General features: G+C 49.0%; 2 protein-coding genes across 3 annotated transcripts in view; one reads left to right on the top strand and one right to left on the bottom strand.

Annotated features, from left to right (window-relative positions):
• LOC139061248 (uncharacterized) overlaps window positions 1-18,278 on the top strand; it is a 185,020-nt gene extending 166,742 nt beyond the window's left edge. The window contains exons 8-9 of the mRNA XM_070540955.1: window positions 6,803-9,302; window positions 14,696-18,278. Of these exons, the coding sequence (XP_070397056.1) occupies window positions 6,803-9,302; window positions 14,696-14,765 (2,570 nt within the window). The 3' untranslated portion in view covers window positions 14,766-18,278. The remainder of the gene's footprint in view (window positions 1-6,802; window positions 9,303-14,695) is intronic.
• LOC139061250 (major facilitator superfamily domain-containing protein 4A-like) overlaps window positions 1-26,342 on the bottom strand; it is a 457,040-nt gene that overhangs the window by 340,263 nt on the left and 90,435 nt on the right. The gene's annotated exons all lie outside the window — the stretch shown is intronic.

Here is a 26,342-nt window from a genome sequence, read left to right on the forward strand (position 1 = left end):
AGAAAAGTAATAATTGTGTGTTAAAACACCCGATTCAGTTGTTTTAGGCGTGCTATGTCTCGCGTAATTATTTTTCACTGCTAAAAAGAAAACGCGCGAGATATGAAAATAGCCGTCCGGGCGCCGCAACACCAGCAGCCCCAGCCGTTACTCGGAATTACTGCACTAAATTCAGCAGTTAACAAATTCGTTCATTAATATCGTGTAATTATCAATACTTCAATTATGAAAAAAGTACTCCTGGTGCGGTACGCCACTGCTGACAGAAGACCACTGGTTGCGTCCTCACGTATTCTTTATTTGAATTTTAAGAGCTTCGCTAACGTTAACTGGGACACCCTGTACACTTTTTTAGTCAGTACTCGCCGCTGCAGATTAAGTCGCAGCGATCCGCTTTTGAGACTAGAAGGCGGGGTCCCCCAACCGCATTTCACCGTTATCGTATTATCCGGAACGATCGCCCAACCCCGGACACGACGCCTGTCATTATGGGGGAGATCGAGCGACCACAGCTAATAAAGGTGCCGCCTCGCTTCATCTTGAGACTGCGATGCAGACGCACCGCTTCACGTTTCCATATCGCACTACAGGGTCGCGTGACACTCGCGAGCTCTCGTCCGCGACGCGAGAAGAGACGCGAGACGGCGACGATCCATCAGCGATTATACGGGCGACCCCAGAGACGTGCAGTGCGTGTGTGCGTGTTTACACGCTCGTGTCTTGCGGACGTGGCAGTCGCGACGTACGTCGGTGTACGTCAGGCCGGTACCGCGCGCACGGCAGCCCGAGAAACACGTAGCTCGATCGCGCGCACTCAGTGACGCAACGCAGGGAATGGCCCGTACGACGAGTATACGCGCGCCAGCTGCCCGGAAGACAAACGGTTCTGTCTTGCAGTGCAAGACGCCTGGGAGCGCGGGAGGGAAGACGACCCCGTCAGCTGTACAGTGACGAGCGTGTACAGTTCGCGACGCGGATTGCGAATGCAACCTGCGTGTTCTGCGTTTCGCGACCACCCCCCCCCCCCTACCCCCCACCCGACACGCGCCTCCGTTTCCTCATCGTCCTTTGAGAGACGGTCGCGGACGACTGCAGTGCGCGATCGTCCCGGGCGTAGCGGAATTTCCGAGAAAAGCAAAACCAGGTTTGTGTGGCGCAGTGGGTTGGGGGTCGGGGGGAGGGGGGGGGGGGTGATGAGGAGTAAGCGGGCTATGCGTGTTTGCGTGGCTGACCTAACGTGCACGCGTTTGCGCTGCACTCTCCCTTCCTCACTGTCACCTCGCTACTACTTCTTATTCGCCGCGTGGTATAAGCTCGTTACGACGCTTCTTTGCAACGGAAGCGGTCTCTCTTAGAACACTCTTCCGTAAACAAACTCTTTAGCGATTGCCTTCTCTTGTGGCATTGCGCTAAACACTGCACATGTGCACATCTCCCATCGCGTTCCTCGAGTTCTCGATTAATTCGCGCTCGCTCAGCGATCGGCTAACCTCCCGCTTAGCTCAGATGGTAGAGCGTCCACCGCGGAAAGGCGTTGGTCCCATGTTCGAGTCTCGGTCCGGGACGAATTTTTCTGCAGCTGCGTGGCTTTCTTTCAGTAAAGTCGGAACCTCGCCGGAGGGAACTCAGTTATGCGTTGTGCTGAGTTATGCTGAGCTTCTTCAGATAACAAAGAAAGAAAGAAAGAAAGAAAGGAACAAACAAACGAATAAACAAACCATTCTTTCGGAACTTTCAGTACTTTCGGTGCTTTCAGTTGGCATTCTTTCGGGTGTCAACTGAAAGTACCGCCTATGGTGACCGCTGAAATTTTTGTATCTTTTGAAATCTACGACAGTTTGTACGCTTCATGTTTTTTTTTTCTCTTTGTACTTAGACTATAAATGGAAAAGGGCGGTACCGTCTATGTCGTAGTACTGTGATTGTTCGGAAGGTTGTGCGTAAATTCACAGTTTTTCGCTCACGATAGGAGCGCGTCTATGGTGGAAAGGTACAAACGGCAAATGCGTGCGCTCCTTGCTTTCGCATTTTAACGCGACCTGGGGTTTATAACGTAAAACTATTCCAATATGTTCCTATTCCAATCTGCTGACGTCAAATTTGCGTAACCACCGACGCAAGCACCGGGCGGTCACCCACAGGGTTGTCTGTACAGACCAATCAAACACTCTCCTCGTTCATAGGCGGTCACTTTTGTATGCTTGAAAAACGAATAACATTGCCTACACTGAGCGGCTTGTATATCTAATTGGCTGACAAGAGGTGAGGAGAACGCTCAAGTGGAGAGGGATCCGCTGGGGCAGAGCCAGTGCACTGAAAATCGATAACCGGGTCAAGAGGGTGGTGCCGGCGTCTGCGATTGGTCAGCTTTCCCTTACTTATCTTGTGGTGGCTGGTCGAAAATAGCGGCGGCATGCAACGGAAGCTTAAGAATGACGCTAAAACTGACCCTCAGCAAAGAAGAGTTGGCTGAATGAGGTGGTAAACGTGCCGAAAGTGCTCGAAAACGTTACACGGCCACGCAAGAAGTTTTATTATACGCAAATACACCCATGCTCTCCGGCAGGTGCGAGTAGCCAGCGTCGCAGCGATCGGCAGCAGCCATCTTTTATTCCTTTCGGAACGGGGCAGCCTGCGGCTATTCCGAAGAAACTTCAGTTTTGTTCGGCATATTAATGCATCTTTATCGCGTGCACGTCACTTTGACGCGGTGAGTTTTTGCGCTTTTGTGACGTCGCGTGACAGGCAGGTGAAGTGGGTGCAGCCCGAAAACTTTTTACCAATAGCCGAGGACTAATGGCGAAAAAGGGCCGAATCAGAAATACCTGTTTTTCTTTTTTCTGTCAAAACATGCATAATCAGTGCGTACGCATCATATCAGATGGGGAGCTATCGCGGTTTTCGTGACGTCGCCTGACAGACAGGTGAAGTGGGGGTGGTCGAAAAAAGTTTTTGACCAATCGGGGAGGGCTGATAGCAGAATTGGAGTAGAAAAGTTTGGAATAGTTTTACGTCATAGCGCCCCTGCAGCGTTAAGGGCCCCGTGCCGCAGAAAATCTGGTGTCGGCGTCCAGCGCCGACCGTTTTGTGAGCGAAAAATCATTCCGAACCACGCAGGCTCTCCGTGTAACGCAGAGGCATTAGAATGAATTTTTAAAAGTAGAATGCGCCGGAAAAATCGTAAGGTACGACTTACACACAACCTACAAGCATGATAGCGTCGGATTGTAATTTGAATGTACGAGAAAACGTGATTCTGTTACGCGGGAACACGAACCTCCTCTTCCAGCGTTTCTACCATTCATAATGCGGCGCGCCCTGTTCGGTTCCATGCAACATCATCCAGATGGCGCTCGCGTCCGTACATTTCGTGGGTGGCGGCAATGGAAAAGAGACCTGTCATGAGTAACTACTTAAGAGGAAAAAACGAAATCAGGAAAGAAACCATTTCTGATAACTCAAAGGGAAGCTCATTACTTTTCGAAGCGAGATCAGGATGCCTTAGAACACGCACCTATAAAGCGAGATATAAGAAGGAAGAAGAAGCATGTGCTTGCTGTGGTAAAGCTAGGGAAACTACGGAGCATGTTTTATTAGAATGTGAAGACGTCTACCCAGGGGTCGATTTAGGCACCACTGGCCTCCTTGAAGCCCTTGGGTTCAGAGGGAGCAGTGGTGAAGCAAACATGTCCGCAATATACGTTAGTAAGAGGCGACTGGAGGATTGGTGGAAGAAAAGTAGGGAAACGACAAAAGACGGAGACGTACCAAAGCACAGTCCGCAATAGGGGATCAGAAAATTTGGGCGTGGTAGTTCATAGTGTTTTTTTTTGTCTTTTTTCATTGTTTAACCTAGGTAGAATATTAGGCAGTATAGTAGCAAGAGCTTGGTGGCGCAACCCACCACCCCGTTCCAAAGGGGACGCTCATAACATCCATCCATCCATTGCGGCCCACGCAAGAGGCCGCGTTTCTGCAAGAGAAAGCCCGCCTTCGCTCAGCGTTCGACGCCAGCGTTTCCCCGGTAAACATTACGGTCATATAAGCTGCAGTTGCCGGAAAGCGCGAGAAGCAGTCAGGGGTATTTGAATGTTATCGCGTTCCACTTTTATGGGCGAAACTTAAGCGTTCTTCAATATATCTAAAATTTTCAGTACTCCGGGTCCGCCTCCATAGCTGACTGTCTTTTCGTAACGAAGAAAAATACTTTAGAGGAACAACCAGGCTAAGGTGACGCTAAGCAAGAAAATTCGAGACAGACCCCAGAGGGCCTAGAAGGCGCAGATCCCCCAGAGAGCGTAGAAGCGAAGGTGTATTGTCAAAGCTGCTGAAGCAATCCCGAATCTCCTCGAAGGGTAGCATCAGCCAGGGTTGGCTGACAGAAGCATCGTCCTTTAGAGGGACGCTAAAGAGAAGCGCTAAATCAGGTTACACATATGAGGCATTCTTTCTAAACTCCATTTTCCTTGATTTCGCGGTAATAATGTCGAGTATTATTAGGTACAATCAAAGGTCGAAGTTCCATTGCTTCCCATTTCACGTCAAAGCCCCAGCACCGGTACGTGACCTCACAAAGCTCAAGTATCTTCGTTTTTTTTTTCGCATTTTGGCAGCTGTGGCTCAGCAAACGTTCTCGGCTCGTTAAGTTTAGTCTGTGGCTTGTTTAGAATACGACGGAGTCCTTATAATTAAACAATTACCCAGAAACCATCAGACGCCGTCAAAACCCATGGCATTACGGCGACCCAGCGTGGGAACATCAAAGCGTCGTCGTCTTTCGGTTCCATGGTTTTCTTGATATTGTAGAAGGGCAATTTAATAATACAACCTACATTATTTTTCTTTTTACTGTCCATTTAATAAAATTTATATTTCACCTATAAGCGAAATAGAGTAGTCGTAGACGTACCGTTTCCGACAGCTCCAGCTTGCTCCGGTTTCGGTTTTTTGTTGTTAGTTATCTTTCGACGTGTGTTTACGACTAAAAGTCAGGCGGAAGTCAATCTCGTGTGTCTCGTGTGCTCTCCTTGTCCGCCGTCCAACTGTGAGCGCTGCACAAACTGCAACACGAATGCCAACCAACTTGCTCGCTTTTCCATCTTCAGTTGGAGCCCGCTTAATCCTAAACCTACAAGCATCGTGCCATCTTAAACATTACACAGGTCAAGTGAGACAGAAAAGTCGTTATACTCAGGGCACCGGTCGCATGGATCACCGTCGTCAATTTAAACGCGAATGGAGACAAATGACTTATACAAACACCGCTCCCGAGTGATAACTACAGAGTTTAGTGATTTCGCATCTCTGATAATTCCGTGCGAGCAACACAAGCGATGAGTCATAATGCGCTGATCATTCATTCATTCATTCATTCATTCATTCATTCATTCATTCATTCATTCATTCATTCATTCATTCATTCATTCATTCATTCGTTCGTTCGTTCGTTCGTTCGTTCGTTCGCTCGTTCGGTAATTCGTCTATTTATCTGACACTATTACCACAGGCAACTGTGGTGCTGGTGCCTACGGGAGCTGCAGTCTTGGCGATTCGGTCAGCTCCCCTTCCCGTTATCGGGACATGCAAATGCTACTACTATACGCTAAGAAAAGTAAAGGAGCAGTGAGTCCAACAACCAGGTTCTATACCTTACCTCCAAGAGACACTGTTTGTGCGCATGTCTGCGTCGGTGAGTACCGCAGCGTACCTAACCATTGTCACGTGAAACGCGCGCTGAACCACGCGAGGCTCTGGACAAGCAGCAAGCCCTGTTGGAAGACGCCCAGCATAATCATTAAGAGAAAGTTATGCGGGCATACATCAACACCTGTTGCCGCGAAGTGCCAGAAACGAGATGCTCTTTCAGCGGCAACGAGGATGTGTGTGTCTGTGACCTGTTTACTTAAAACGCGCGACATCCTTCACTTCTCCAGGCACGCGCTAAAACAGAGTTGCCTGACAACATTTAAGGAGGGGGGGGTGCACTTACTTCAGCTGGGTTTTCCGCGCTATGCACGCCGTTGTGAAGTCGGGGGTGTGTGCAGCCATCGAAGTTTCTATGGAGGGTGCCGTGCCAGGTGCAAGCAATGTAAGCAATGTAAGCAATGTGTAATATTCTCTCGAGGAAACAACAATTTACAAGAAGCATTACACAGAGGTTACGCAAATAGTGAGCAAGCGCATTTACTTTGGCCAAGTATAGCCGCGAAGGGTGCGGCGCACGGGTAAACATTGAAGTAATTGAGGATGCCATGTAGTACAACCACGTCAAAGTGCGAGATGCAGCGTACTCCCTTGTCGTTGAATTAGGAACATATTGAGCGAATTTCACCACTGATCACCTTGCGGACAGGGAATTGCAGAGTGACGGAAAATGGCTTGGAAAGTGCCATGGTCACAGTGCAAGATGGAAAGGTTATGTAAGTGCAACATGCAAAAAGAGGAAGACAAAAAGAAAATAGCATGAATTATGCGTTACGGAAACGAACGTGCGGAGATGACACGTACGTATTCTGGCAGAAATTAAGAGTGGACCTCAATGTAGCCTGCAATCTTAGAATCAAAGCAAACACCGAGCGAAGAATGAAGTAATCGCGGGTGGCAGTGAATCGAACTAAATGACAGGGTTGGTAAAACGAGTTAACGGGTGCAGTAGGCACAGGGCAAGTCCTTGTTGAATACCTTTGAGATATGAGCTTTTGCTGACCCTATGGAATTAGTTCGGCTTATGACGATGTATGCGCTGTGCTTGACGCCCGTAGATGATTTGCGCCAATGTTTTTTTGTCGCATTTTTCTTTCAGAGTCCGGCATAGACCTCACAGCCGTTGCGATCCAGCAGGGCCGGGACCACGGTCTTGCAGGCTACACCAACTGGCGCAAGTTCTGCGGCCTCCGGACCATCGACAACTTCGACGGCCTGTCGCGCGTCATGAGCTCGGACGCCGCGTTCAGGTTGAGCCAGCTGTACCCAACCGTGCACGATGTCGACCTGCTGCCAGCTGCCCTGGCCGAGACTCCCGTTGAAGGCGGCCTCGTCGGTCCCACGCTCGCCTGCATCTACGCCCACCAGTTCCGGCACTTGCGCGTCTCAGACAGGTTCTGGTTCGAGAACGCCAACCAGCCGTCGTCCTTCACCGAGGACCAGCTGCGCGAGCTGCGAAAGACCAGCCTCGCTCGCGTCCTCTGCGACAATGTGTTCCTCAAGTCCGGCGGAGGAGTGGTGCAACCGCGGACCATGCGGGTTCCGGACCCGTGGCTCAACAACCTCATGTCGTGCGAGGACAGGCTCCTGACGAACGTCGACCTGGACGCTTGGCAGGAGGGATCGAGGCTGCTTAACGTACCCGATTCGGTTCTGCAAGACGCGCTCGCCGATCTGGCAGCGTCCCAGGGAGGCCAGTTCGGCAGGTTCAACAGCCGCGGCGGGTTCATGAGGGCCACGGCTGGTTCCAGGAGCATACACAACCAGTCTGAGGCTCTGGAGCTGGCTACGAGGCGCCTGCTCAAGGCAATGAAGAAAGGCGATGGCAGGCAAGACGTCATACCAGCACTCAGACAGGTAGACCTGTCCAAGTTTGCCACAGAGTTCGAGGAACCGGCTGCCTGCGAAGAAGAGACCCTGGGTCCCTGCGACCAGAGGACGCCATTCAGGACGCTTTCGGGCCGCTGCAACAACCTCAGGCGGCCTAACCTGGGTAAAGTGGGAAACAGCTTCAGAAGAGTCCTGCCAGGTCTGTACGAAGACGGCGTGTCGGCGCCGCGTTCACGTAGTGTCACTGGAACACCACTTCCCAGTCCCCGGCTAGTCTCTTTCATGGTTCACGGAGACTCCAGCCGGCCGCACCAGCGGTACACTATGATGCTCATGCAGCTGGGACAGTTCATCGACCACGACATCGCGCACACACCGCTTGCCGAAGGCCCCAACGGCGAGACGCTGCGTTGCCGAAAGTGCGACTCGCCGAGTCGCATCAATAAGGAGTGCTTCCCCATTCCCATCCCGACCAACGACCCGCACTTCCCTAGCGTCAGCCGGAAGAACCCCAACATCCCCCAGTGCCTGCCCTTTACTAGGTCCATGTCAGGGCAGAGGACTCTCGGAAGTAGGGAACAGATAAACCAAGTCACAGGGTACATGGATCTGTCGACTGTGTACGGCTCGGACGATTGCGCCAGGGAAGAGCTCAGAATCTTCCGCGGTGGTCTGCTGAACATGAGCGCCCACCCCGCCGGACCACAGTTCAAGCCGCTGCTGTCCGAAGTGGACGGCGCTGCGGACTGCATCTCGTCCAACGGCCGCTGCTTCATAGCTGGAGACACGCGCGTCAGCGAGCAGCCCGGACTCACCTCGATGCACACCATCATGTCGAGGGAGCACAACCGCGTAGCTCGAGCACTTCAGGGCCTAAACCCGCACTGGAATGACGACCGCCTCTTCGAAGAAGCGAGACGCATCGTCGGTGCCATGTACCAACGGATCGTCTACTCTGAGTTCATACCGCGGACGCTAGGCTGGGAGTCCGTGAGCCAGTGGGGCTTGCACCTGCTCGACGAAGGATACTACAGCGGATACGACCCCAACTGCGACGTCGGATCCTTCAACGAGTTCGCAACGGCCGCCTTCCGCTTCGGCCACACGCTGTTACCCCCGGTGCTGAAGCTGGTAGGACCTGCTTACGACGAGCTGGGAGGCCTCAAGCTCACCGACGCGTTCTTCAACAGCCAGACCCTGTACCGCAGGGACAGGTTGGACCAGCTGCTGCGAGGCCTTCTCTCGACGCCAATGGAGAACTTCGACAACCACGTAACCGAGATGGTCACCAACCACCTTTTCGAGTCCAAGACTGTGCCCTTCTCCGGCCTCGACCTGGTCGCCATCAATCTGCAGCGGGGTCGCGACCACGGACTGAGGACGTACAACGACTACCGCGCCTTCTGCGGGCTGACGCGTGCCCGTTCCTGGTCCGACCTGGAGGGCCACATTCCACGCAATACGCTCCGGGCCATCGCCGGAGTATATCGTGACGTTGAGGACGTCGACGTGTTCACGGGCGGACTCTCGGAGTTCCCGCTGGCCGGGGCCGTGGTTGGCCCGACGTTCAGCTGCCTGCTGGGCTTCCAGTTTCAGCGGCTTCGGCGCTGCGACCGCTTCTGGCACGAGAACGGCGGCACCGTGGGGCGGTTCACGCCCGACCAGCTGGCGCAGATCAGGAAGGCCTCGTTGGCCAAGATCATCTGCCAGAACTCGGACACGACGCGGTTCATCACCAGGAAGGTGCTAGACGTCTACGACCCATTCCTGTGAGTACAGTCCTTCATGTTAAGACTGTTTTGTTTGATGTAGTCGGAGCCAGAAAGTAATGAGCCGGTCCCTAATATTATTCAGGCTGCGTCAGAGTACACAGACTACAGAAGAGCATCGCAGAGTTACACATGTTGAGCTCCTGTTCTTCGTGAATGGAATCTATATAGCTCGGTTTCCAACACCTCTCATTTGCATTCTCTAGTTCCATGCGCATTATCTAGACCTATTAATGCTGTATCGTCCTCCAGGCAACAAAGCTGCTGAGCAAGGCGTTAATACTTTGCAAATAACCCCTCTTTAATAATGGATTCGGTAGTCGGCATGTCGCTCCAGAATCAAAAGGTTGAAGCAAGGCAAACGAAGCTGGCGGAAAAGGAAGGCATTGTTGATTAACTATACACTTTGTCCAGTGTGCTATCCTGAAATTGTTACCCCGCTTTCCTGTGAAAGAGATAGAATACAGGTAACCATATGTAGAAGAAGAGAAACATCGTGCCTGCAATCGAGCATTCTACGTCTTGCCTTCAGATGCGAAAGAAGCGATGTGTGCCGTTGCGAGCCCGTAAGCGGGGAGGAGCTGGATGGGGCTTGAGATATACGAGCGAGGAAGGAATGTATGAAAGGCACTGCCTCTTGCAGCAAAGCATTCAACAGAGAGGAGAAACAAAAGACGCGCTTGTTTCATTTTAATTTAGAGGCGGCCACAAGCAGCCTACGCCCACGCGCCGTGGCGGGGCGGAGAAACGCCCCGACGATTCTTCACGCCTTTCGCACTTTCCGCGCGTGGCAGGCAGCCTCGTTGACCAGCTACACAAAGAGAAGGAAAAAACGAAGGAAAAAACAATGCCGTTGTATAACGAAAAGCTCATGATACGCGCTTTTCCGCGCTTTCGATGCGCCGCGTCTTCTAGTCGCGAGCATTCTTCTCCGTACGAACGACTGAACTCAGTAAAAAAAAAAAAAGAATTCTCGCTCCAGCAATACGCCACGCATTGCAGGCCGATTCGCGTAGCGACCGGAAAGACGAGTGCGAAATGTCGGACACGCGCGCCGCCTCGCTGGGAGCAAGCGTGCGAACAAGCAGCAGCAGCAGCAGCAACGTGAGTCTCATCGTGCGGATTTTACGGATACCGAGACTCGACTCGCCGCTGTGCCGAGGCCGCCATGGGAGGGCGCCACTTTGCCTCTTGCGTGACGCGGTTCGAATTCCCGACGCCAACCGACCGACCAATCAGCGTACGGAATTATGCAAGCATGCGCGGGAAAGGTCGCGGCCACCCCCTTCCCCGTCTGTCACCTTCACGGGGCCTTTTTTTTTGTCTTCTTATATGCCTTCTTTAACGCTTCCTGATGCCTCCTTGGTCGAAGCTAAGTTTCTCTTTCTTTCTTTCTCTCTCTTTCTTTTTTTTTTTGGAGGCGCGAGTACCTGACTGGAAAGAATCCGCTAGCTGCCTATGAGGGTGACGTGGCAGGAACGCGAAAAAAGAAAGAAAAAAAAAAAGACACCGTGAGATACCTGGGAAGGCCGAATCGAATGCAACCCCAATTCTGCCGACGCTGTCGCTCTCTCGTATGCAGGAAGTAAGGAACGACAATAAAAATGAGAAGCTTTCGATTTTTCGGTTAATCTCATACGGCAAGCGGCTATTTCGCATGGTCACCGAATGTCGAGGATTACAGCACTCCACCTCGTTACAAGCCAATAATGTTTGCTGTAACAGGCAACTGCCTCCAAGATAACCTCGGAAAAAAGGAAGGCTAAATTACATAGTGGAGTTTAACGTCCTGAAACTGCACGGACGTCATAGTAAAGGGCTCTCGATTAACTTCGACTGCCCGGGATTCTTCAACGTGAAGCGAAATCTGAATAAACCAGAGTTTTTCTCATTTCGTTTCCTTATCGAAAATGTGTCCGCCGCCACGGGGAATTGAACCCACGACCTCGCGCTCAGTAGCACGACGCCATAACCAGTATAAGCCACCGCGGAGGGTAGATAGGTTGTGCCTCCTCGGTACCAGGGCCTTTTCTCTGGAATTGCGAGTGGCTCGACCACCGACACCGCAATTCCAACAAGCAAACTCGCTCAGCATTGCTGCGAGCATTCGCGAACTGCGCTGAATAATACGTGCTGTAATACACTGCGGGCGCATTCACACTTGCGATTGACGGACGTCGCGCGACCGACCGCGACGCGCGACCAAGGATCGACTCGCGGCGATCGATGTTCACACTGGCAAAGCGCGACCCGCTGCTCCATTGGACACACATCGACATGTCTCGCGGTTCATGCCGTTCACGTCTTCTCATATCTTCATCAGCACGTAAAATAAGCGTTACGTATATTCAGACGTCTGACTCCTGCGCCGCCGATTGGTTCAGTAGGCTTGCGACTACAGCCGCCGCTACCGACCGATCGAACAGCGAAGCGACTGATCCCAATCAGTCGCTTTTCGATCAAAGCGACCATTTGCAGTCGAAGGGAATGACATCTACGTGCTACTCTGTTTTTGGTCATCAAGTGACCGCGGATTTTTCTGCAACCGATGGTGTCGACTTTGAGGACCGGCTGAACTGGTATATCTGAACGAGTCGGTGCTCAAGACGGCCGGGATCCGATGCTGATGCTCGTAAACGTGATTTTTTATTCTCAAGGCGCAGCAGGTGTGTGTTATGAGACGCACGATGCGACGCTCTCGACCTCAGCCTAAGACCTTTACATGCAAATGTGACATTTTTGGCGAGCCGGACGGTTGTCAGCGCGCCACGAAGAAAGGACTCGACCACTCGTGCACAAACGCCCAATGAGTCTTACATAGCCTACGTCCAGGATATCTTAGCCCTTCTTCAGCAAGGAGCCAAATCGGAGAAGGTCGCCCACGGGCTAAAAAGAAGCGCCAACGACACTTTTCTGTTGCTGGTATTCAAGAACAGCGCTACAGTCGCTGACATTACTGCGGAGTGCCATCGGTACTGGGGAAGCAAAAATGTCGCCGAGTCTAGAAGAAATTCGTCCGGCTTTGTCTCGCGAGGACTTCGCACATTCAGTTTGTCACAGATCTCGGCGACTCTGTGGATTGGACTGTCCCGTGACTTCGACTGTTCCCTCCTCGTTACAATATGATCCGTGCTAGGGGTGTACCCGAAAACTCACCTCGAAGAGTGCCGCTTCGCTTCGCCGCGCCGCTTTGGGGCACTGCAGCAAACCCTACGACGCGGGTGCACATCCTTTGCGTTGCTCGTGTCTAAGGGACACTAATGAGGACTGCTAACCCTTCGTTTCCCAAGGGAGCTCAGAGAAAATGCTAATTTAGGCGCCTGTACTCTTTTAATGCATATAAGGAGATGTAGTTTCGTGGTTTCAATACCCTAAAAGTGTCTCGTGGGTTGATAAATGCTTCACCAGGCCTCACAATGCTCAGGGCAAGAGCGCGCACACACTGACTACAACAGTTGTTTAAAAAGTTGGTGAACAGATTCTGACGTTTATTAGGCTAAATTTGGAAATTGTGTTACACTTCTCAGATGTCAGAAACGTTAGCCTCATTGCGAATGGCGCCGTGGGCCAGTTAGAAGGTGTTCATGATGATCACGGTGCAGGAACACGGTTAGAAGAACGTCAATATACACGGGACCTGCAGGAACACGGTTAGAAGAACGTCAATATACACGGGACCGGTGCTATCTAACATCGAGGCGTTTAATGAAAACGCAGTGAAGATGTATACATTGTAATAAACAAAGAGAAACTGCGGAACCTCGCAAGGTGGAGGAAGTACCACGAAAGGGAAAAGTCGTCATCCACCCTAACGTAGCACGAAGCTACGAAGGAAATCCATACGGGTTTCTCTTAGAATCCTGGACCAGAACGAACTTTTCCTCAACTGCGAAATCTTTTTTTCTGACAAACCCATATGGGTTGCCTTTGTAGCTTCGTGCTACATATGGGTGGGCGACAATTTTTCCCTTTCAAGGAGAAACTCTTGTAACGGCGAAATGAAAGGATTCAATCAAATACTCCTAAATCCTAGCAAAAGTATATTTGCCCTCCATTGCCATTCTTTAATGCCTAGCCCTCTTTCAAAGGATAAATGCAAATACAGCGTTTAAAAAAGAATAACGGTTCACCGCACTAAACTAGCTTGGTGTTTACCCATGATGTAACTTTGATTACGCGGCTTCCTTACACGTGAAGGGTATCTTTACCCGCTGCTCGCAACCGTGCCAAACTAACCCTCACTGAACCAGTTCGCCGTGAACGCGGAAAGGGAGAAAGTGAAAGTTCCGTACCGCCCTTGCCGGCGACCTTTACGTGCTTACTGGGGGTGCGCACGTACGGGCACCAGACAAAGCGTTCCAAATTGCACGGTCGGCAACCCCGTTGTTTCCGGGGTCCGGGTCAGAAAGCTGAGCGAGAATTTGGGGACGAGGCTAAGCCGCCGCCACAGCCGCGTCATCTTCCGCCAGAAACAAGTGCGGGAACGGGTGGATAATGTTGCGTTTCTTTTCTCGTAAGGGTCACGCGAGTGGTGCAATCATCGCTCGCGGTGTCGGTCCTTTACTCTGCCGCCTGCGCTCAACGTATAGTCTCGAACGCGCCAGCGGGCTCGGTCTCGCAGATTTCCGGTCCGTGAGGCCGCCGCGTGATTGTGGCGCAGCCCGCGTGCGATTACACGGCGCTTATGCTAACGCTGGCTCCGAGCAGGGGAGAGCGGACTTTGCGGCCCGAGCGCTGCAGCAAATTAATCGTGCCCTAAAAACGAAAGTATAAATGTCTGCTAGCAACTCGGGTTACAGACAGTTGCCAGCAGTTGCTGTTTCCAATCGAGCCGTCGCAAGTAACTGAACCTTGCTAAGTACTCATCGCTTGAACTTTTTTCGTTATTGCAACTCTTCTTCCCCACACTGTTCAGCGTGCGCGCGCGTGTGTGCGTGCGCGATTCTGAAATCATCATCATAATCATCATCATTAGGCCTGTTTATAGCCACTCCAAGGAAAAGGGCTTTCCCAGGAATCTTCAACTACTCCTGTCCTGCGCCATCAGACTTCATCTTTCGCTTGAAAATTTCCCGATTTCATCACACTGCGTAGTCCTCTGCGGTTCCTCGACTGCGCCTCTCATCTCTAGGCATCCCTTCTGTCATTCTAATCGACCACGTACCGGTTACCTGCTCTTTGCGTTACGTGACCTGCACGGCCTAGAATTCCAGAATGTCGCGAACCAAACAACTGAGCTGGTTACTAATTGACAAACTGTTAACACTATTTAGTTTGCCATCTGGACACGACGTATGACTTTGCACTGTTGCCCTACGTGTATATATACATACTTCCTGAAATTGTGCGTTCTCTTCTAACCACCGTCTTTTCTTCTTTTTTCTTCTTCGCAGTAACCCGAGGGTTTCCTGCGGTAGCATACAAGACGTCGACCTCAACTTTTGGAGGGATAACATCGTGTAGACACGGTTCCGAGCCACGAGAAGACGTTCGTGTGAGAGTAGCTACTACCGCTTGGCGGCGCTGGAGCTGCCATCGCGCACGGAAGCGATGGGCTCCAGCTGCAGAGAGACTGAACGTGATAGTGACGTCACGTGCCGTCATGTGACGGAAAGTGTCCCACCAAACGGCATTCAACGCGGGAGCTCTCCGAGAGATCACAGCTGCGAAACTCTGCGGTTTTTCTTTTCCGAGAGTGTCTACCGAGGTGTGTTCGCGCTAATATGTAACAGACACGTCTTTGGAGAGTTTTAGAGAGCATTAGCTAGCCCGTATGACTTATTACCTTACACGGAATACCGGGCAGCCGAAGGCGCAAACGTGAGTATTGACGTGAGATGGCGCCGGGTTAGTGGCGGCATCTTGCGGCGTATGTTTTATCCAGAGAGGTCACTTAGCTATTACTGTTAGCGGCCTTCTGTAATCTGCATAACTGCTACAGTATTGTAAAGCGTCAGTAGCGACCTATTCGTTAATCATTCATTTCTTTTTTCCTTTACAAAGAACACTATGTAACAATAATCAATTAATTAATTATTCAAAAAATCTTTTCGAACATTGTGCAGTTGGGCAAAGAGTCACAAGACGTCGCTATCAGCGTTGCTAATGCTATCCACGTCCCCGATAGTACGGTATTTTGCAAAGGGTGATACGTTTGCGGTCAACTGCTATAGCTCTCTTTAACTAGCAACATTAGAAATAAACTGGAGCGTGAACGAGGCCTTAAGGGCACGAACACTGTGATGGCAAGGAAGTGCTGACAACCATTTCTTTTCTTTGGCTTGAAAGAGGGAGGGGGGGGGGGGCGAGTAAAGCGTGCGTGTGTCATATTTAACTCCATTCTACATTTCTCGTACTCTCTGATAATGTTTGTTGACTCTACCGGTGGAGTTTGTTCACGATGCCCATGCCACAAAAAGAGTCAAAATACATCAATCGAGAAAGTACGAGAACTCTTGGAAATGGAGTAAATGAGTAAGAGTGTTTACTCCGGTATAACGGAGGTGCTTTCACCCATTTTCCTCACAGATCGAAAAAAAAGAAAGAAAGATACCGTGCAGCTTTTCCTCGTATTTCACGCGTTTGTCGCAAACCCCTGGCCTACCGTATCACTGTGCTGCTTATGATGCGTATCCAGAAGTGCTGGCAGAACGCTACCTCGCAAAAGACGCTTTCTTTTGTCTGTCCGCTGTCGCGCATAGAATGGATGTTTACGAGTCAACGAAATGGGCACGTGACCATTGAAAAACCGTAGTTTCGCAGCCATGTCTCGCTCGTAGGACTCGGCTCTTCATTTCACACGTAGGCGCCATCATCACGCTTAGATGCGCATCACTAAACGTAATTCAGCACGCCTTTAGGATAGCTTGTATCACGTAACTCACTTCGTCGAAATCACACATAGCGCCATCATTTCACCAAGATTTCCATCGTTAGTGAAGCAAAACAAAAAGTATGTATGCATCTCCTAGAAACTGCTTTACAAGACTATGCGCGGCATTTCTATATAATTTAGACGTCACAATAGCGCACTCCTGACTGCATAGGTTCGACGATAAAAACTGGACGTATATCTATAGCAATACATAACTGTGTTGAATCGAAAGATACAGGTCTTTTGTCCCGTTCTACGATTGTCTCTCCGACAATTTCTCTGCTAAAGAGCAACTGTTGCCGGATTCAGGTTTTGTTCATTTTTGTCTAATATTGCCGTGTGACACGTGTTATCAAGTACAAATGGAAGAGGAGAAAAGTGTCAAGCAAGAAAAGCAAAATTATGACAGCTCTTGTATCATGTTTACTATTGTACCAAGCCATCCGATTGGTGGCTTATCGTTCGTAATGGGTTGCCCCATACACCACGTGTGATCAATCAGTCTTGTATCAAATGATGAATATCGACATAAAGCTTGAAGTAGTGGCGGTATCGGGACGACGGATTTGGAGAATGACGTGTTTACTGCTTAAGAACACATGACGAACACCAAATTATTAAAGCAAGCGCAGTGTTTGGTTCCACTGACCTTTCATAACACGACGTTTTAAAACATCTGTGCCGCATTCGCTGGGGCAAACTATGGCACAATATTGAACGACCTAAATTTTCACATTTACCGTAGTTCACAGACACATGCCTTGTGCTTATTCTATAGCCCGCAAGATTCAGCTTCAGCAAAGTGTAAAAAGGAACTCTTCAATTGGGCAGTGCACATCTAGCAAACAGGCAGCTTGGTATTTAAACCCCATTGAGTGCTGAAGTAGCCCCGTATCGAAAGTGTATACGTAGCCATGCGCATGCGATGTGCAATGAATGGTACGCGCAGGCTATCGGCCTCTCATTCTGTCTTTCTATATAGGGACAATATTCCCGAGTGGTGCTTAAACTCCAGACAGCAAGTAGCGCGTCTCCGGGTGCAGAACCTGCCAATCATTACAAAGAGATGCCCTGCCTATTACGTAGCTGGAGACAGTCCTCATTGCAGGAACATCCGACATTTAAGCCATTACATTCCACCGGCTACAGTCCAGAAAATGCAGTAACTGTTTTACAAAAGATTTTCGATTCGATAATATGCCCGCCGAATAATATTGCAATGCGGAAGGACTTTATGCATGAAAGTTACCAATTAGTGACACTGCATATGTTTGCGCATGAATGTTCAGTATGCTCTTGAATGTAATGTATCTCAAGATTGTGCAATTTTCGCTTAGTAACTCTGGCATATTAAGAATGTTTTTTATGATGATGATGATGATGTTAAGTGCCAGTGGTCACGCAGACTCATTCAGCGCGTTTGCCATGCCGTGTCTGCACGCGCACATGCTAGGCTTTCGGCTACTTACTTCACTCGACACAATTTGCGCGCACAGTCCCCACCAAACACAGCGAGTGGGGCGAAGAATTCTTAATGCCACCTAGAGTTATTTCGTTCAAGGGATCGTCCGGCGATTAGTTGACAATGTGCTATTGACATACGATTAGGTGGGCCAGCTCACAATATTTTTTTTGTTGAAATTTCAGCTATATGAGCGGTGCGAGACGTCAGAGGCACCCACTATATGCGTTTCAACCACAGCGTCCTATTCTTCCCTTGCATTTCCATTTTTTTGCTCGGACTCGCTATGTGAAAACCTTTTTGGTAGTCTCGTACGAGCGCACATGGAACAATGAGCCGCCTACGACGTCATGTTGTGCCATCCGAGCAGTATTATTGCAAGTTTCGCATCCAAGGAGAACAAAAAAATTGATAAGACCCTGGAAGTCTGCTATTCTTCAAAATAAAAGAAGAATGAATGTAGGTTGTTTTAGAGGTATACGAGAGCATGATTTCCTTCAGATCTCGAAATCACGTGAAACCGCCCGATGATCCCTTCGAGCAACGCGGTTTACCTGTGACAAATGTCGCGACAAATAAAGTCCTCTTGTCTGTCGTATCGTCATATCTGTAAATAAACTTTTGTTCATAGTTCCTGAAACTTCGTCCGTGTGTCAATCATTTTGGCGGCTGTGGTATTCAGTGCAAGCACCTGCATGAGAACGCATCCCTGCAGTATTTTTCCGAAGCGAGAAGATCTTCACCATCCACATCCTGAACAGCCTTACCGATAAGTTTGTCTTACTGTCGCGAAGCTTCCTAAGGGAGTTCAGCCTCAAGGAATTTGTGGTTGTGTCACATGACCATAACGAGTGTTTAAAGGAAGCCATGCACCAGAGGCGCATTGAGCGGTGTTTGGCTTTTATACAAGTAGAAGAATGTAACTTCTAATTGCACTCGTAGCTATCATGATTAACGCCCCTTCCATAACAATATTATTCAATATGTTTGACGCAAAAAACTTGCACCTTGTTAAACAAAAATAAGAGACGCAGGCCTGCGCGGCACAAGCCGCACAGGCGCAGCGTAAGCTGGAGGTACGGCTACACAGGTGACCATCGTAAACTCCAAGACAGCAACTGCAAGTATCGAGTCCACGGAAAGTAGGGTTTTAATTTGCGAATAAGCTGTCGTGCCTGATTTTTTCGGCAGCATGCACTTGACGGTCTTCGCGGCGAAGCTGTCGAGCCGCATTTTCGGCAGCAATCACTAGAGGGGTCTTCGCGGCGAAGTCTCTTCGCCTCGCTTACAGGAGAATGAACTGAACTGCGCGCCCGCTGCCGACGGCGAGCTGCGGCTTGCGCTGCTCCCCGCACAGCGGTCTGCTGAGCCCAACGTGGCCTAGTCGCAGCCGCACGCGTAGCTCTACGATTCGCTTCTTCAGCAGCGGTTCTCGCCTTGCGAGGAGGCGCCATAACACGCACCGAAGTGGAAACACTGGTAGCAAGACCACGTGACGTTCTCGCATCCTACTAGCAGTGCAGTCACAAGCCTACTAGCACAGAGAGCCGTCCTGTAAAACGATTGCCACTAATAGTACCTTCAGCAAGGCCTTGAACGGTCTGGAAACCACGTGAGGGGCCAAGTTCCAAGGGATAAATAGGGATGTTTAGAATTGGGTACTCAACGGGCTTTTCGTACGCGAAGCGTGGGTTTAGCGACACTGCGTCTACGCAGGACTCAAACAATGCTTGTTTCTTTATCTTTCTTTATGGTGGGTGCAAGAAAGATAGGCGGTTAATTCGCTAGACGAGGCTAAGTGACCGGTCCCATATTCTATCCATTTTTTTCCCGTTCCGTACGTGGTACACCCTCTACAAACGACTAGCAGTTTCATATGTAGCGTTATGAGCACGGGACAATCCCAAATATTATTGTTCTAAGAGAGAAACTACCACGTTTGGGAGAATGTAATGCCCCAACTCGATACCTTTCAGGCTTCACAAATAAATTTAAAGTAAATATTGGCACGTACTACTCTCGCTTTTCACTCCTCGTAATGCGTCTCTTCCACTGTCACGATCATCTCTGCTGATTAATAACTCTCATATCTTCCCTAAACAAATATTTGCCTTTAGTTTTGGCAAACAGCACAGCACCTGTATCATCAGAAATAAAGAAATAACTACTTCCATTTATGCGGAAGAATAAAAAAAGATTGCAGCATACTTGTACAGCCTTGCACGTTCACAGCCAATAATTTCCAGCGCAGCTGTTTCTTTCGGGTAGTTGCAATACGAGTCTGATGGGTTTAATTTATTCACATACTTGAAAACATCGCCCCTACACGTCTATTCCGTTTGAAGCCATACGCACATATAATGCTTCCAAACACTTGCTAAGGATATTTTTTTTTTACAAATGTAGTAATTCACCCACACAATTCACTTCGCCAGGACATTGGCCACTGCCATAGTTTCTGGCCTCCACTCATGTATGTTAAATTTTTTCTCGGTTTCATTCACAGTTCTTCCAGGGCAGCGGCATAAATTATGCGTTGCTCGTAAAACACAGTTATGAAGCTCCTTAATTCTGCGTTTTGTAGCTACTTTTTTATTCCCCCTCACCTAATACTCCAACCTTGCAGCCTGCGAGGTATATAAATAAACGAGTACATAAGCACATGTCCTTAATTCACCTGCATAAACCTCGCACCATGCCTTCCTCAAGAAACGTCACTGTGTTGATGTCTTGCAGTGTGCATCTACATTAACCGCCGTTAGCATTTTGGTATAGGTTGTGAACAGTGTAATGCATACACATTACATGACATTAAGGTTGTGACCTATGCGGTGCAGAAATAAACCTTGCGAAAAGTGACATGTTGGATTGTTGAAGATAAGACGAATTTTATATATCGCAGTTACTTTAACAGCATTTAATCGACCACTTGACAAAGACTTCACTTCGCATAGAATCCAACACGTGCGCTGAATCTGGTTTTTTTTTGCTTATTAATGTGGTAGATCTTGTAGATTTGAAAACCAAGTTCCATAATTTAGTGTGTTGTAAGGGAGAGAGAGAGATAACAAAGAGAGGAAAGGCAGGAAGGTCAACCAGACGATCGTCCGGTTTGCTACCCTACACTGGGGGAAGGGAAAGGGGGAACAGAAGAGGAAAGCGGGATAGAGGGAACACTGTCTGTGCACGCAGCAAGGTGCTTGGAAATCAGTCACGTCAAAGCAAGTGCTCCGGCGATACGTTAGGCTGCCGTCAATCTCGGTGGTTCATAGCTGGTGATGCACGTTGAAGTCACCAGTGAAGATCAAGGATTCGGTGGGCGTCAGTATTACGTTGCAGTACGTGGCAGTATATTTTTAAGCTGAACCTCGGCCGTTCTGACTTCAGTGCGAATATAATGATGCGGGTGAGCCATGATGCTTACTCAAGAGTTGCAAGTACTGAACTGAGAGCATCCAGCACTTGCATTGCACTTCGCGCTGACGGAGTGTGCAGGTTATTTAAGAGTATTCGAAGGGTATTCATCAGAGACCGGAGCATCATAACGACTTGCCGGTCTTCTTCGGGCATTTTGTAAGGAAGCCGCCCTGCTCGCTCTACAGCCGTGCGCAGCTGTATCACTTGACGTGGCTCCGGCTCCGGCTGTGGCATCAGCTGCGGCATCGCCTCCGGTTGTGTCATCGGCTGTGGTGTCGCCTCCGGCTGTGGCATCTCCTCCGGCTGTGGCATCGGCTGTACAACCGACTGTGGCTGCGGCATCAGCTGTGGCTTCGGTTGTGACTTCCGCTGTTGCTCTGGCTTTGGCTGTTGCTTTAGTAGTGAGGACCAAGTTGCATTGTTCTCCGCCATGGCCTTGTCAGAATTAGATTGAATTGCCCCAGGCCTAGGGGGCAGAGGAGGAGGTGTTGTCGGATGGGGCGTACTCTTCATAGAAGTATATTTTAAAAAGTACGTACATAACTGCAATTGCAACACCAGAATTTGATACAAACACGCACACTATAGGATGCGGACAAATGCTCAGGACGAACTCCAGTATGTTTGCACCCTGATACTTATGAAAATGAAGAGTTTCATTTTATGGCTGTTAATGAGAGAGAAAACGAAAACCTAATTGCATTCATGGACCAAAAAGGCATTGATAAGTTTAGAGATATAGTCATAGCTTAACATTTTCGAAATGAATAATTATACCTTGCTATGGGCATTGAAGCAGCCTTTCGACAGCAAGAAAAGGAATCAGTTTTTCCAGCTTTGAGCATTGAATCGCAGGCAGTGCAAGCAGGCATAAAATTTTGCAAATATAATCTGGTTAGGAATGCCAGATAGGAATAAACGCTGAGGCTTTCATTTGTACTTTCTCTGGCTGAGCAATCTAGTTAGAAATGACTCCCATATAAGCTTCTCGTAACAATGTTTATCTAATACAGGATAAATGCACGACTAGCTTAAGAAATCTGGATGATTGCTTTAAATTATAATGAAGGAACTATAATATTTAATAACATTGATATAATAATAATATTTATTTCCACAGAACAGGCTAACCGTGAGCGGCGTGCAAGGCTGAGCAGATAGGTGAAAAACCCTACGGCAAGTGCGCCCGCCGTGGGCCTACGTTCCTGCATTATGGATAGCGCGTATTGATATGGCATTCTTGTTAGAAGTTCAGAGTATGCTACCAGCGCGAGACACAGGAGAACAAAGTGGACGAGAAGCATGTCTTTTAGAATGCTATGGTACAACGTACAGGTTTCTACAAAAGTGACGGTAACTGCTCAAAAAATTTGATGCGACGGCTTTTCCGCCTTTAGAAATATTGAGAGAGGACTCCATTATATATATATATATATATATATATATATATATATATAAATAAACGAGAAGAAAGGGGGTTAACCGAGGGACCCGATATTTATTAGTCATATAATGAGAAGCCAACAATTTTGTTGGCTTCTCATTATATGACTATATATATATATATATATATATATATATATATATATATATATATATATATATATATATATATATATATATATATATGTGTGTTCACAGCACTCGCACCGCGATGGACGAACTAGGCTAGCGCTAAGGTTGCATTTCACAACACAATTGCCCTTCCACGTTCAGTAATCCCACAGATAATCTGCGGCTTCGTTCAGGGGCAGCCGCAGGCTTTCGGGTTAAGGCTTGTTATTGCATTTGGTCCAAGAATATGGCTAGGAGCAGGCACCACATATGCACAATCGCGAGCAATATACACACATCATTTCTCCAGAAACCGACGCTGAGCGCGGGTAGTGCGAGGATATTGCTGAGCTGACACGACGACTCCGTGGCAGCCGAATTCCAAATACTGCATATGCGTACGGTGAGAGTAGCTATATGAACTTGTTGATGGGCCATCTTGTAGATTGTTGTAGCGCAGGCACAACGAAACGGTCATAGAAGGCAGATGGGACAGCCCGATGCCGCTGAACCAGCTGCGAACAGCTGTTTACGTGCGCCGTGCCTCATCCTACTGAGCTTCAGAAACCACCGTTGCGCATTCCAAAACAAATATTAACTTCGACACGTTAAACAAACAAAACACACATATTATTTGCTCCTGAAAAAGAAACGTCAACAATAATATAATGTAAACTTTCTATTCATTACCATAAAAGAATTGAGCAGCGTGTGCCACGAAACCCGGCAGTAAGCAACCCTGGGCGTCGCACCAGTCGCATTGTTGAAATCGCAATCATGTGAAATGGGCCCTGTAAAAATTTCGTTTTTACGAAACTTTCGTTTACCGATTTTCGTCGTTCCAGTCGCAGCATATAAAACAGCTTTTGGGCTACGAAGAACAGCACTCAGATTTGTAGTCGCCATTTTGCCGTCTTATCAGCGGATCAGTCCTCCTTTTAGAGCACATTTTCCCTCCTCGCGCTTCCCAACTCTACTTGCGTCCTGTACATGACTGTTTGCTGTGCATCGACGGCGGACGCAAACGCATCGGAGTGTTGCCGCCACTGGCGGCTCTCGTCGCGCTAAGCTGTGTGAAATGGACCATGACTGAAAATTGGGCTAGATTCTAGGGCATTAAGAATGACAAAGCATTTCAAAGATAAAGATAATTGCAATGGACAGAGAACTAGAACTTACCGACACATGTGCGATTGGCGAAGCAGCTCAAGAGGGGAGACGTACAGTCGCGGACAGAATATTATGGACCATGAAATCTAAGAAAAAGCTGAATATCTCCGCAACCTCACAACGCAATTTGGTGTTTGCATTTTGGACCTCGACTAGAATATGCTAACAACGTTGTCGTGGGCAGTTTTACTGGTTACTGCTACAGGCTGCTCGGGAATTGAACGTTTTCGGAGATCCCGTGGTCCATTTTATTCTGTCCGCGACTGTACGTCTCCTTTTTCAGTACAATTTTAAAGCGCAGCTCCTAGGCGCCCGTTCCTGCGTTGACCGTCGGCGTCGGCGTAACCGAGCGAACGAACACAGCGAAAGATGAAAGGGCGAACGCGGAGCGCAGCCAGGCAAGACGGCGAGAGGGAATAGAGCGCGAGGAGGAAAGCGGAGAGGGAGGGTACGGTGAAAGCGTGAGCAGAATAGCCTAGTGCCGCGCAAGACGGGCACAGTGGCGACGACGGCTACGAGAGGGCGCCAGAGTAGTGGGCCGTCACCTGTTCGCCGATGGCATGCGGAGAGCACGTCGACCCATGCCATATATGGAAACAAAGCGCTGCATGAGCGGAGCTCTGTTTGTCTGCGGCGGCTGCTGTGAATCGCGGCCACGCGTCGCCCGCGCGCTGCCTCTCGCGATCTGTCGATTGGCGAGGCAGTCGCGCCGCACTTCGCTTCGTTTGCAATGGGCCGCACGAGACAGATTGCCCGCGCCAGTCAATATATCCCGAAATGAAAACGTGTGTCGATTTCTCATTAGGGAGTATCGTAATCGTCAGCGAATTTTTTACTCCAAAAAGAAAAGGTACAGTCGACCAAAAAAGTTTACCACGGGATTTCAGAAAATTCAAAATATACGAGCAGCCTTTAAAAGCAGCCAGTAAAATTGTGCATCACAATGTTGTTCGCATATGCCACAAAAGGCTGGAAATGGGAATAACAGGCTGTGTCTTGAGACTGAGGAGATATTTAGCTTTTTGGCAGATCTCTTGGTCCGTAAACTTTTTTGGTCGACTGTACAACCTAAGCCGAACCCGAAGGCGATACAAAGCCTCTTCGTAGCGTTCAGCTACGGGGAAAGGACTGGGGAATCAGAGCCGACCCCGAAGGCGGGCGGGCAGCTTAACACAGCGTCCCAAAGCGTTAGCTACCACGAGGCGAGAATGGGACAAACTGATACGCTCCCGATGATGACGCAAGGAAGAAAACCATTAATTGTAGTGGCCGAATGGAAACTAGAGCGCACACAAGTGCTCCAGCTCATGCTATGGGGACGCGACGTATACGTGCCAGCCGTGTCAAAGAATTGTAATGCAGTCGAACGCCTTCGTGACGAAGGGCTTGGGGAATCCGAAATCCTTCATCATACAGGTCACTTCATTGTAAAGGTCGCGCAGCGTACAACTCCCACAAGAACAGGGACAGGGTTATTTGTTCGTTATTGGCCCCGAGAACGAACTATAGAGGGCGCTGCGAGCGCCGCTCGCGTGACATCAGGGCACGGATTCGCGCCTGTCGTCTGCTGCAGTTCGGGCGGTGTCCGGGCTCCTTTTGAAATGTTTTCGTTTGTTCGCTCTCGTTCCCTCTTCTTGTATACTTGTGGCAGTCGTCTCAAATATATTTTTGCGACGTCTTCGTTCGCGAAAATTTATTCAAAAAGCTGATTTCTTAGACGATAATACAGTTCTCAAAGGCAACGCTACAGTGACAGCCGAAGGAGCGCAGGCCAGCCCATTGCGAGTTTTTCATGCGCGGATGGACAACCTCAAAAATATAGAATATAGGAATGTAGTTATGATACCATACCTGCCGCGCTGCAAGAAGTATGTCACAAACGCTGGCTATATAGGACTTCTACACCAGTTACTTTGATTTTAATCCCTTAGAACAGGTTTCCTCACGGGTAGCTCATGGTATAATATTGAATTTTTGCATTTCTTCCCAGAAACTCTCGGCAGTTAGATGAGGACTTAACTAACACTGCAGTTTAGATTCTACAAGCACCACTTGCTTCTTTAAAAGAACTGCTTCTCCAAATTAGGTGATTTTTCACGTGTTTGCTTTAAGCGGCGGCAATTTGAAGTAAAGCTAATTGAGGCTTACAGCTGCTTGCAGAATAGGAAAAGGATGAGCCATTATATTTTCCATTTTCCGTGCTACACGTTCAACTCACTTGAGGAATTTACTGGTGTCTGTCGCTTGAGGAATATACATGGCGAACTGACACAGGCTGCTCTGCCCAAATGTTTTAGTGAAATACGCCTTTTGGACCATATGCCTGCAGCCAGAAAGAAGCCGAAGCGTCATTCATTAGTAGTACGGGACATATTCCGCACTACCCGGTGGAGGGCAAAAAATCAAGTGAAATATGTAAGACTTGTGGTGTCTTCCTTATGAATGTTTGCGACGTTCTCTTTTGTGTAAAGACGAAATGGATAGTTATCCGTTTGTATAATCAAACAACGCTGGGTCGAGACATGGTGAGGCAGAAGGTGCTTGAATTTTCCTTTTCTAGGCA

This window comes from Dermacentor albipictus, chromosome 6 (assembly GCF_038994185.2).
Source record: "Dermacentor albipictus isolate Rhodes 1998 colony chromosome 6, USDA_Dalb.pri_finalv2, whole genome shotgun sequence".
NCBI classification, from domain to species: domain Eukaryota; kingdom Metazoa; phylum Arthropoda; class Arachnida; order Ixodida; family Ixodidae; genus Dermacentor; species Dermacentor albipictus.